Source organism: Hemitrygon akajei, chromosome 10 (assembly GCF_048418815.1).
Source record: "Hemitrygon akajei chromosome 10, sHemAka1.3, whole genome shotgun sequence".
Taxonomy (NCBI): Eukaryota; Metazoa; Chordata; class Chondrichthyes; order Myliobatiformes; family Dasyatidae; genus Hemitrygon; species Hemitrygon akajei.
This window is the reverse complement of record NC_133133.1, coordinates 37727012-37737000: the sequence shown is the minus strand read 5'-3', so window position 1 is coordinate 37737000 and position 9989 is coordinate 37727012. Positions and strand designations below refer to the sequence as shown.

Sequence of the window (9989 nt, the reverse complement as noted above, 5' to 3'; positions counted from 1 at the left end):
AAAGGTCAGCATTGATGTGATGAGCCAAAGGGCCTGATTCTGTGCTGTACATCTCTATAGCAACCAGAGCAACTTTCAGAGGCTCAGCTCATACCTGGCACTTTTATGTGTTTAACTCCATTACAACTATTTCACTACCTCTTACCCCAGCTGTCAAGGTGGCGGCACTCTCATCTCCTGCTGATCAAGACTGTTAGTGGTCTACTGAGTCAACAGAATAAGACATAGAGTGCTTGGGAGCATGGGTTAACTGCCACAGACCCAATGGGCTCATGGGGTAGTAGGTAAGGACAAGAGGAACTCTATCACAGTTAAGGCAGCGGGAAGATGGATTGAATGCAGGTCTAGAAATGAAGAAGTTGGGGCTGAGAATAGCATCAATGGTGGAGGAAGGGAAACCCTGTTCTTTGAAGGAAGAAGGCACTTCTTATGTCCTGGAAAGGATGATGTCCTCATCTTGGGAATGGATGCTGCGCAAAGCACTAAGAAAGGAGAATATAATTCAGAGAATTGGCCCATCGAGTCTGCTCTGCCATTCCAACATGGCACAAGACGGATGAAAATGAAGGCATTTACCAAGAATCTTTTCATTAATCAAGAACGAAAGTCAGAGGTTTGAAGATGACCAGATGCCATCATAGTTCTGACCATAAATGATGCCAACTGGCATCCGATGGTGTTATTCCCACGAGTTGCCGGGGAGCACCCGGAAAACCAAAGTTTTTGGTTTCTGAGGGGAGTATAGCCAGGGGGAAATCAGAAAATTGAAAATGGCAACATCCAATCTTTCTGCTCATGTTATCCTTTCCCCTCAACAATACAGAATGATGGTGTGTCTCTTTTGGGTGTCCTTCCTCTTTAAGATTCACAAGAAATATCAGTTGCATGGATGGTGGGGAAGTGCAGGACATATTTAAGGATCTATGTGCTAAAGTGATGCATTTGACATTACTGCCTTAGAGAAACTTAGCTTCTGGATGTATTAATTCTTGGAAAGGGTGAGTTAGAAGCATGTCTCCTGGAAACTCTAAGGTTAGGAACTGCTTCTTTCAGTCTTCTCTATGAGGGAGGTTCTTACCTTCGTCTCTCTTCTTCATCTTCCAGACACATTAGAGGGCTAGTGATGATCACCCATTATTGTTTGAAATATTGGGTTCTGCTACAAATTGCCCAGAGTAATTGCAACTCCAAAATTATACACAGCTGTTTTTAAACTTAATCCCATAAAAGTGCACGTTTAAATAACATGGGTGCGGAGGTATTCAAAGCAAATTTCCTGTACATATTACATATTTATACGGTAATTGTATATACGTACGTTGATTTCACAGAAGAAGTATTAATGGCTTTATGTTCCCTGTGCGCCTCAAATATGTGCATAATTTATGCATGGAAATTGTGCAGTGACACTTGCCTTTAGTTTCTATTCAACTCTGTCATTCAATTAACATTTCAATAGAAAGCATTTTCAATTTCATTCTTGACATTTCTGATAAGCGCAAGTAAAATTCAATAGAATTATTGGAGATTAGGCAGTTTTTTTTCTTTTTCTTGAATCTATACTGGAGAATGATTCATCGTAAATCAATAATTTCTTGACCATGTAGCCTGATAGCCCAAGTGCACCATCAAACTTACAATGTTAATTATTCACGTGCAGGCTTTGCATTGTACCCATCAATGCAATGATATTCTACTTGGGTAAATGGACTGAAAAAAAGACTACTTAGTGATGTTGTACAAGAAATGTTTAACATGACACACAAACTGTTTATTTTAACAGAAATATTCTACAGTTTTATGTACAAACATTTATAACCAAAGGATAAAGGATGATACTCTACTGCAGTTGTCCCAATACGATGTCTCTTCTAAACTGTGATTTCTATCAGATCCATTTTATTCTGAAATGTTCCATAAGTTTCATAATTGGTCAAGTAGACTTCTGATAATGGAGTAACGTTTCAGACCTGAAAAACTATTAAATTGTTGCTCACCATCCTAGCAAAAAGTAGAACTTTCTTTATTGAACATGATAGAAAGGTGTAAAACAGCAAACATTTGTTTTACTATTGCAAACCACGTGTAGTCATATGTCCAATTAAGTAAAGCATTTATAGTGACATATAAATAAATGGATCTGAAAAGTTGATTGCAAAGTGCTTTCTTTGGAAGTGATACATGGTGCCAGTTCAGTGTGGCAGAGTTTGGACTGATATCAAAAAGTTCTTTCCCAGTTGTGATTAGCATATGGAATGAGGTTTTAAATTGGCGTTTGGAGTTGAAAACTTTTTAGTCCTGTTAGATATTGGATGCTGTATTGAGATGCAATTGGCCCATTTCAGTAGGTGAGCAATGAAAAGTCAAATGGTTTTCCTCATTCTTTTTGCATAACATTTGATCTTATTATTTTCAAGGTAAACAAAACAAGATATATATACTGTACAAATTTTATACATATTTTATACCAAGGAAATCTTCTGTTGTTCTTGATTAAAATCAGTCATTTTGTAAACAATGTGACTTTCCTTTGCTTATGTGACAATCCAGTCATGAAAAAGACAGAAAATGAATTGGAATGCGCAGTCACTAAAACCAATTTTAACAGCATTCTTTCTGAATAACACAAATAATATAACTTTTTCTATGGCTGACCACAGTCCAGCATTATATTTGCATTTTGGTTGATTTAGCGAGTTGATTTTAAAACATTTGGGAATGCTTGGTAACATTTTACACCACTCTTTCACAGCTGCAGTCACCACTTATTGTCATTTATGTTATAATTCCCTGTCCCCGTGAAGCTGGAATTCATGCCACTACACAATTTCTCAAGTATTTTTGCTGCTCTGTTCTGAAAACTATGGTTCTAACTGTCAGGCTGACTAAGATTGACTAAATTAAAATTGAAGACCATCCCTTCCCTTCTCTCCAGCTCTAGTTTGACCACACTCTTAATATATATAAAAGCTGATGGAAATGCAGAGTAGGTCTGCCATCTTCTGAAAAAGGAGAAGAAACAGATTCTTTAATGCTTTGGGTTGCATCATTCACTAAAACTGAACGGGGTCATTTTAACATAGCATATCTGGTAAGAAATTATATCCCTTTTGAATCACAACCTACTTCACTCTTCCTTAAAATCACCAACTCCTCTCAAGTAAAGCTCTTTGTGGCCAATGGACAAAGATTTTCATCCATGCCTGTGAACATATGTTAAGCTCATATCCAGTATTACATGAAATTTTTGGTGTTTATAGAAATACCTTTTGCATTGATCAATTCCTACATCAAGAAGTTGACTCACATGAATTTACCAGCATGTGCCATATCTCTTTACTGAGAGGTGGGTCGGATTAATATTCAGATTTAGAAACAGGTCAAGACCACTGAATTCTTCAACTCATTTTGCCATTTAATTGGATCACAAGTCACCTGTGAGTCATTCATATTTAGCTAATTGCTCCAAGTTCATTAGTACTGTTGCCCCAAAGATAGGATAGGAAGAAATGTTGATAAGACTGGAACAAATGATGAGAATTTTTGACTGTCATCTTTATTTTGCTGGTACATGATTGAAAGCTGATTTTATATCACTCATGGGCAATCAAAATGATTTTATATTATTAGCTTCACTTTCAGATTCTGAAGCAGATTGCTTTGGGAGGAGGTTTCCCTTAGTGAGAGAATCTAGAACAAGGTAGCATAATCTCTGAACCAGGGGTAAGGTCTATGGACCTGAGTTCGGCAGGAATCTCTTCACTTAATCTGTGTGAATCTTTGGATGGCTAACCATCAGTAAATAGACAAAATGGAGAGCAATAGATTTTTGAAACTCAGGAAACTAAGGTGATGTGGAGTTGGGTGCAAAAATAGAATTGATGTAAAGTGATCTAGCTGAATGGCAATCCAAACTTAAAGGGCCATAAAACCTCACTTAGCTCCAATTTAAAATGTTTGCATTAGTATCTACATGTAGCCAATTAGAGTACTGCAGAATATAGCACCAAAAGCAACAGTTTGTCTGTTTTCCAATCTGAATTTTAGCAACATTCAGAGGTAAGGTGAAAGGTAAAATGTTTACAATAGACAAAAACCACAGCTGAATGCAATTTGTTGAATTCTTTGGATGTAAAGGGACGAGGGGATTGTGTGTTTGCACCTCCTGTCATATACAAGCACACTTGGTTTTTCTACTGGTTTTATGAGATACTAATTTAAAATGTACTTACGATCAAGATCAAAGTGGGAAAGAAATCTTTTTCAGTTCAGAAAATCTATGTGCTATAGGAAGATTCTTAGCCTACAAGAGACTGCAACAATCATGGACTAATGTCTTTCTGAATGTACAATTTCACCTTAAGGGTTGGAGAAATCTTATCCATTGCTGAAATGGCCATTTAATTAGAAATACATTTATTGAAAAATCAGCAGAATTGGCTTTATTTTTGTTTATCAGTTTGATCATGTGCTATTTATTTTTGTTTGAAATGAAAAGAAAATATTGGCATGAATTGTTAATTACTTAGAATTGGGGATCTTACTTAAAAGAGTAAAAACGTGCTGTTGTTTTTGTTTTGTTTTAAAGAACTTTGTTAGTTGTTGCAAAGAGTAATAAAATGTGATATGTGTTACTCAGTTTACATTCTCTTTCTTAGTTGCCAGGGTGGAAGAGAAAGTTTCACTTTGATTTTGAAATTGACAGGAGACATTTTCTGAGCACACACAATTCACTTACTGGTTAAACCTCTTCCAAATTCTCATGGATTAGAGAATGAGACTTGGCAATGAATTTAGCAATGGGCAAGTCCACAACACAGCATGAAAAATAAATTAGTGTAAAATACCACAAGTTAGGAGTTTTATAGAGTAGGCTTGTGTTGTGACATGTGACAGAAGATAAATTGACAAAAATGGCTTCTGAAGTCAATACACCAATTCTGAAGTCAATACAGCCTTGTGCAGCTGGATTCTGGACTTCCTGTCAGAGCGCCAGCAAGTTGCAAGATTGGGCTCCCTCACCTCCAACCCTCTGACTCTCAACAAAGGAGCCCCTCAGGGCTGTGTACTGAGTCCTCTCCTTTACTCCCTATATACCTATGATTGTATCACCACCCACAGCTCTAATCTGCTAATTAAATTTGCATATGACACTACATTGATTGGCCTTATCTCAAATAATAATGAGGTGGCCTACAGGGAATAAGTCATCTCTCTGCCACAGTGTCAAGAAAACAACCTCTCCCTCAATGTTGCAAAAACAAAGGAGCTGGTTGTGGATTACAGGAGGAATAGAGACAGGCTAGCCCCTATTGACATCAATGGATCTGAGGTTGAGAGGGTAAACAGCTTCAAGTTCCTCGGCATCCATGTCACTGAGGACCTCACATGGCCTGTACACACCGGCTGTGTGGTGAAAAAGGCACAACAGCGCCTCTTTCACCTCAGACGGTTGAGGAAGTTTGGTATGGGCCCCCAAATCCTAAGAACTTTCTACAGGAGCACAATTGAGAGCATCCTGAATGGCTGTATCACTGCCTGGTATGAGAACTGTACCTCCCTCAGTCGCAGGACTCTTCAGAGAGTGGTGCGGACAACCCAGCACATCTGTAGTTGTGAACTTCCCATGATTCAGGACATTTACAAAAACAGGTGTGTAAAAAGGGCCCATAAGATCATTGGAGACCCAAGCCATCCCAACCACAATCTATTCCAGCTGCTACCATCTGGGAAGCAGTATCTCAGCATAAATGCTAGGACCAACAGGCTCTGGGACAGCTTCTAGCCACCAGGTCATCAGACTGAATAACTCATGCTGATTTGAGTGTACTCTATATTACATTGACTGTTCTATTTATTATAAATTATTATAAATTACTATGATTGCATATTGCACATTTAGATGGAGACGTAAAGATTTTTACTCCTCATGTATGTGAAGGATGTAAGAAATAAAGTCAATTCAATTTCAGTTTAAATCTAAGCACAATTTGTAGCCAGGTCCATTGAGTTATTTTTTATTAAGTCCAGTCCCCTTGCTGGTTCTATTCATGTGATTCAATTACCTCTTCCCTATGATGCTCCATGGGAAATATTTGGAGAAATTACAGATATCACAAGAGATACATTTGAATCAAAGAGTATGAAATTGTTATATAAAAAGTTCCGGACTGTGATGCATTGAGGTGATCATAATATTATCTAACAAAATATCAAAACTGAGACAATCGATTAGCCATCCTCAGCCACCTGGCATGGGAAATCACCTTTCCAGTGTAGCACAGAATCCTCAAAACTAATAGGTCTTTAATTGTATTCATCTTTTGTGTTAAATGAGATATTTGGGACAGCATTATGATATAATAATCAGTGTGAATGAGAAAGCTCAGATAAGCTCTTGTCAACCCAATCACTCTCCACTGCAAGTAGTAGCAGCATTAAAACTTCAGGTAAACAAAGAATAGGGATCACGCGTTCTTTAGCTTAAATGCCCACACTTCCTGCCTAGCACATGAAGAATGGCTTAGGTGATCTATTTAGAAGTGTACCTTCATTTAAATCAGTGCTGCAGTAGATAAAATATTAAATTTAGCTATTATCTGCAATCTTTTCTTAAGTGCACAATGTGAAAGCTTAATAAGAAAGACCTCGAGCTGAATAATGGAACAATAGTGAGTAGGGAAATTATCAAATCAGTTTGAAGGTGCCATTGGATTAACAGAGTTCACTTTCGGGAGTTGTGCTGTCATGTTTGCTCCATCGCACCACTTTAATTTGCATTTGGAAGAAAGGTTTTCTGTAAATAGCTGAAGAGGAAAACAGACCATGGTAATCCTCAGATTATTATTTTGCTAAGGAAGGCTATGTTATCACAGCAAACTAAGGCAAGAAAAATAATTGATTAAAAGGGAGAGAGGATATCAAAGATCTCTTGATCTCTTTACTAATACTTTTGCTGAAGAATTGTAATCAACCTCTACTGTGATAGAAAATGTAGGGACGCTGATATTTTGTTCATAGTCGCCTTGGTCTTACTGAGGGTTCTAATACAAATCTATTCATATTTCTCTCTTAATGGCTGGGGACCTACCATGCATTTTCATAGTATGTTTCTTACATTTACTTTATCCACAATGTTGTCTCTATTCCTGAGTAAGTTATTAATCTATTTTCTATGTTCTTTATTGACCAAGAGGAAATTCTACTGCCCCATTTGACAATGTATTTACCTGATAAACCAGTGCAATAAATATATTAATAATTCCAGGAAAATAGTCATCTTGGAATGAAGCAGGAATTGGTATTGATTAGAACATTATGAAGGTTTGGTACTATTTCATTGGGACTAGAACTGCTCAGCAGCTTCACCACAATTTTCCAAAATCCTTTGCAATTTTAGTTCGTAATGATTTCCCTTTGCCTATTGTTTGGATACAAACCAAAGTCAAAACATGTAAAACAAGTACATAACTGTTTTTTGACCAACCAAGAGACTAAACTGGTATAAAAACAACAGATTCTGAAAAACCCAGTATCAGGCACAATCTTTGGAGAGAGAAGCAGAGTTAATGTTCGAGGTTAACAAACTTTCATTCAATGAGACATTAGCTGTGTTTCACCCTCCTCAGATGTTGTCCAGCTTTCTAAATAGTTTTAACATTTCTGTTTTTATTTCAGATTTCCAGTATCTATAGTTTTTTCAAGCTAAAGTAGTACATTGTCTTTGGTGACCAGAATGGTAAAAGTTACCCTTCAAAGTATTGATTGTCACATCATACTCACTTAGTCAAGGCTAAGGCATCTTGTAATTGATTAAGTAATGCTTTTGTGTATGAAAACATTCTCCTACCATTCTGAATACTAGAAGAATTGATGCCTGCTTCTGTTAGATCTTGCCGATAAGATTTCTAACATTCAGACCACAGTTAATGCTTTTACACAGTGCTCCACTCGCAGTGCCAGAACATTATCCTGCACCTGTTTTGGCTCTCCCACATTCCCAGTCCACTGAAGTTGGAACTCTACTTTTAGTTCAAAATTGTACTACTCCTTACCATTTTTAATCCCCATACAGCCAGCAAGCTCCTAAAATCCTGCAACTGTAGACCTTCTCGTGTTTATGATATTCTAAGTTTCAAGTAGAGTATCATCCAACCACTCTTCTGAATCTTACTGTTGTTCTTTTCACTTACTCTTTGTTTAAACCCTGATAGTGTCCCGCACTATGGGCTTTACTGTTCATAATGTGTTTTCAGTTAAAAAAAAGTATTTGGCAGTCTTCTCAACTGTATTTGATACAGTACCTGATCTAAAACATTGCTGGGAAAACATAAATTGAAAAATTGATCAAAATATACCAATGCCATAGCAACAATGTTAAAAATATGATTCATGATTTTGTATTTGCAATTGAATCAACATTGAACAAGCTGCCTGTTGTCATTCTACTTTCAATTCCTAATAAAAAAAGAAAAACATCGATTTATTCCTGCAGTCTGATATTACTAGAACCATATTGGTCTAGTTTCCATCTTATTTTGGAGCTGGTAATGTTTATAGTTGTGGTAAAAATTCATCACTTTGACGGTTTTGTAATATTACATGATTGGCGTACATCAGTCCATTCTTGTTTAGTGTTCTGCAAAGCCTGGGTCTTCTGTTCGTCTACTTGGACATAATCCACCCGCTCTTCCAGCATGGATGAAAGGAATGGTTTCTGTGTTTAAGATAGATGAAGCATCCGATTAAATGCAGCACTAGATTTGTTGGTTGTTCCACACATTCATTTCTCACTTGTTTTCATTCTCATTTTTGCCTTTTGTTTTACTTTCTCTCACTGTCCTCTGGAGTTTTTCCACACTTTTCCCACAATCACAATTTCCCTTGTCCACCCATTTTCATGCCTTTGTTGTTGCACCCGATTGAAACCTTTACTTCCCCCATTCCTTTCTTGTTGCTGCTATGGACATCTGCATTAAGAGATCTATTCATTTGGTGAATATGTTATAGAAACCATCTAGATTTTAAAAAAATCATTACTCAGATTTGGCATCACTGACAAGACCAACATTTATCTTACGTCGGTAATTTGTGACATTACTCAATAGCTTCCTGGTCCATTTCAAGTGGCAGTTAAGATATAACTACATTTGAAAATCTGGGATGACAAACAGGCAGAAATGAATAAGCATGGCTGGTTTTCTCTCCTCGAGGACTTTGGTGAATTAGAGAGGTTTTTATGAACTATCAGGTATTTTTACGGTCATCATCACTGATACTTACTGAAAAATTATCTAATTAACATGAATTTAAATACACCAGCTTCCCCAATAGATTTCTAACTCATGTCTCAGAAATAACTTAAAAATTAAAACACCATATAGCCATATAACAATTACAGCACAGAAACAGGCCATCTTGGACCTTCTAGTCTGTGCCGATGCTTACACTCACCTAGTCCCACTGGCCCGCACTCAGCCCATAACCCTCCATTCCTTTCCTGCCCATATACCTATCCAATTTTACTTTAGATGACAATACCGAACCTGCCTCTACCACTTCTACTGGAAGCTCATTCCACACAGCTACCACTCTCTGAGTAAAGAAATTCCCCCTCGTGTTACCCTTAAACTTTTGCCCCCTAACTCACAAATCATGTCCTCTTGTTTGAATCTCCCCTACTCTCAATGGAAAAAGCCTATCCACGTCAACTCTATCTATCCCCCTCATTATTTTAAATATCTCTATCAAGTCCCCCCTCAACCTTCTATGCTCCAAAGAATAAAGACCTAACTTGTTCAACCTTTCCCTGTAACTTAGGTGCTGAAACCCAGGTAACATTCTAGTAAATCTTCTCTGTACTCTCTCTATTTTGTTGATATCTTTCCTATAATTCGGTGACCAGAACTGTACACAATACTCCAAATTCGGCCTCAACAATGCCTTGTACAATTTTAACATTACATCCCAACTCCTATACTCAATGCTCT

The 9989-nt window shown here is 37.3% G+C and overlaps 1 protein-coding gene across 1 annotated transcript in view; it reads right to left on the bottom strand.

Moving 5' to 3' along the window:
• Positions 1-1733: 1733 nt before the first annotated feature.
• gab3 (GRB2 associated binding protein 3) overlaps positions 1734-9989 on the bottom strand; it is a 134259-nt gene continuing 126003 nt past the window's right edge. The window contains exon 10 of the mRNA XM_073058039.1: positions 1734-8716. Within this exon, the coding sequence (XP_072914140.1) occupies positions 8576-8716 (141 nt within the window). The 3' untranslated portion in view covers positions 1734-8575. The remainder of the gene's footprint in view (positions 8717-9989) is intronic.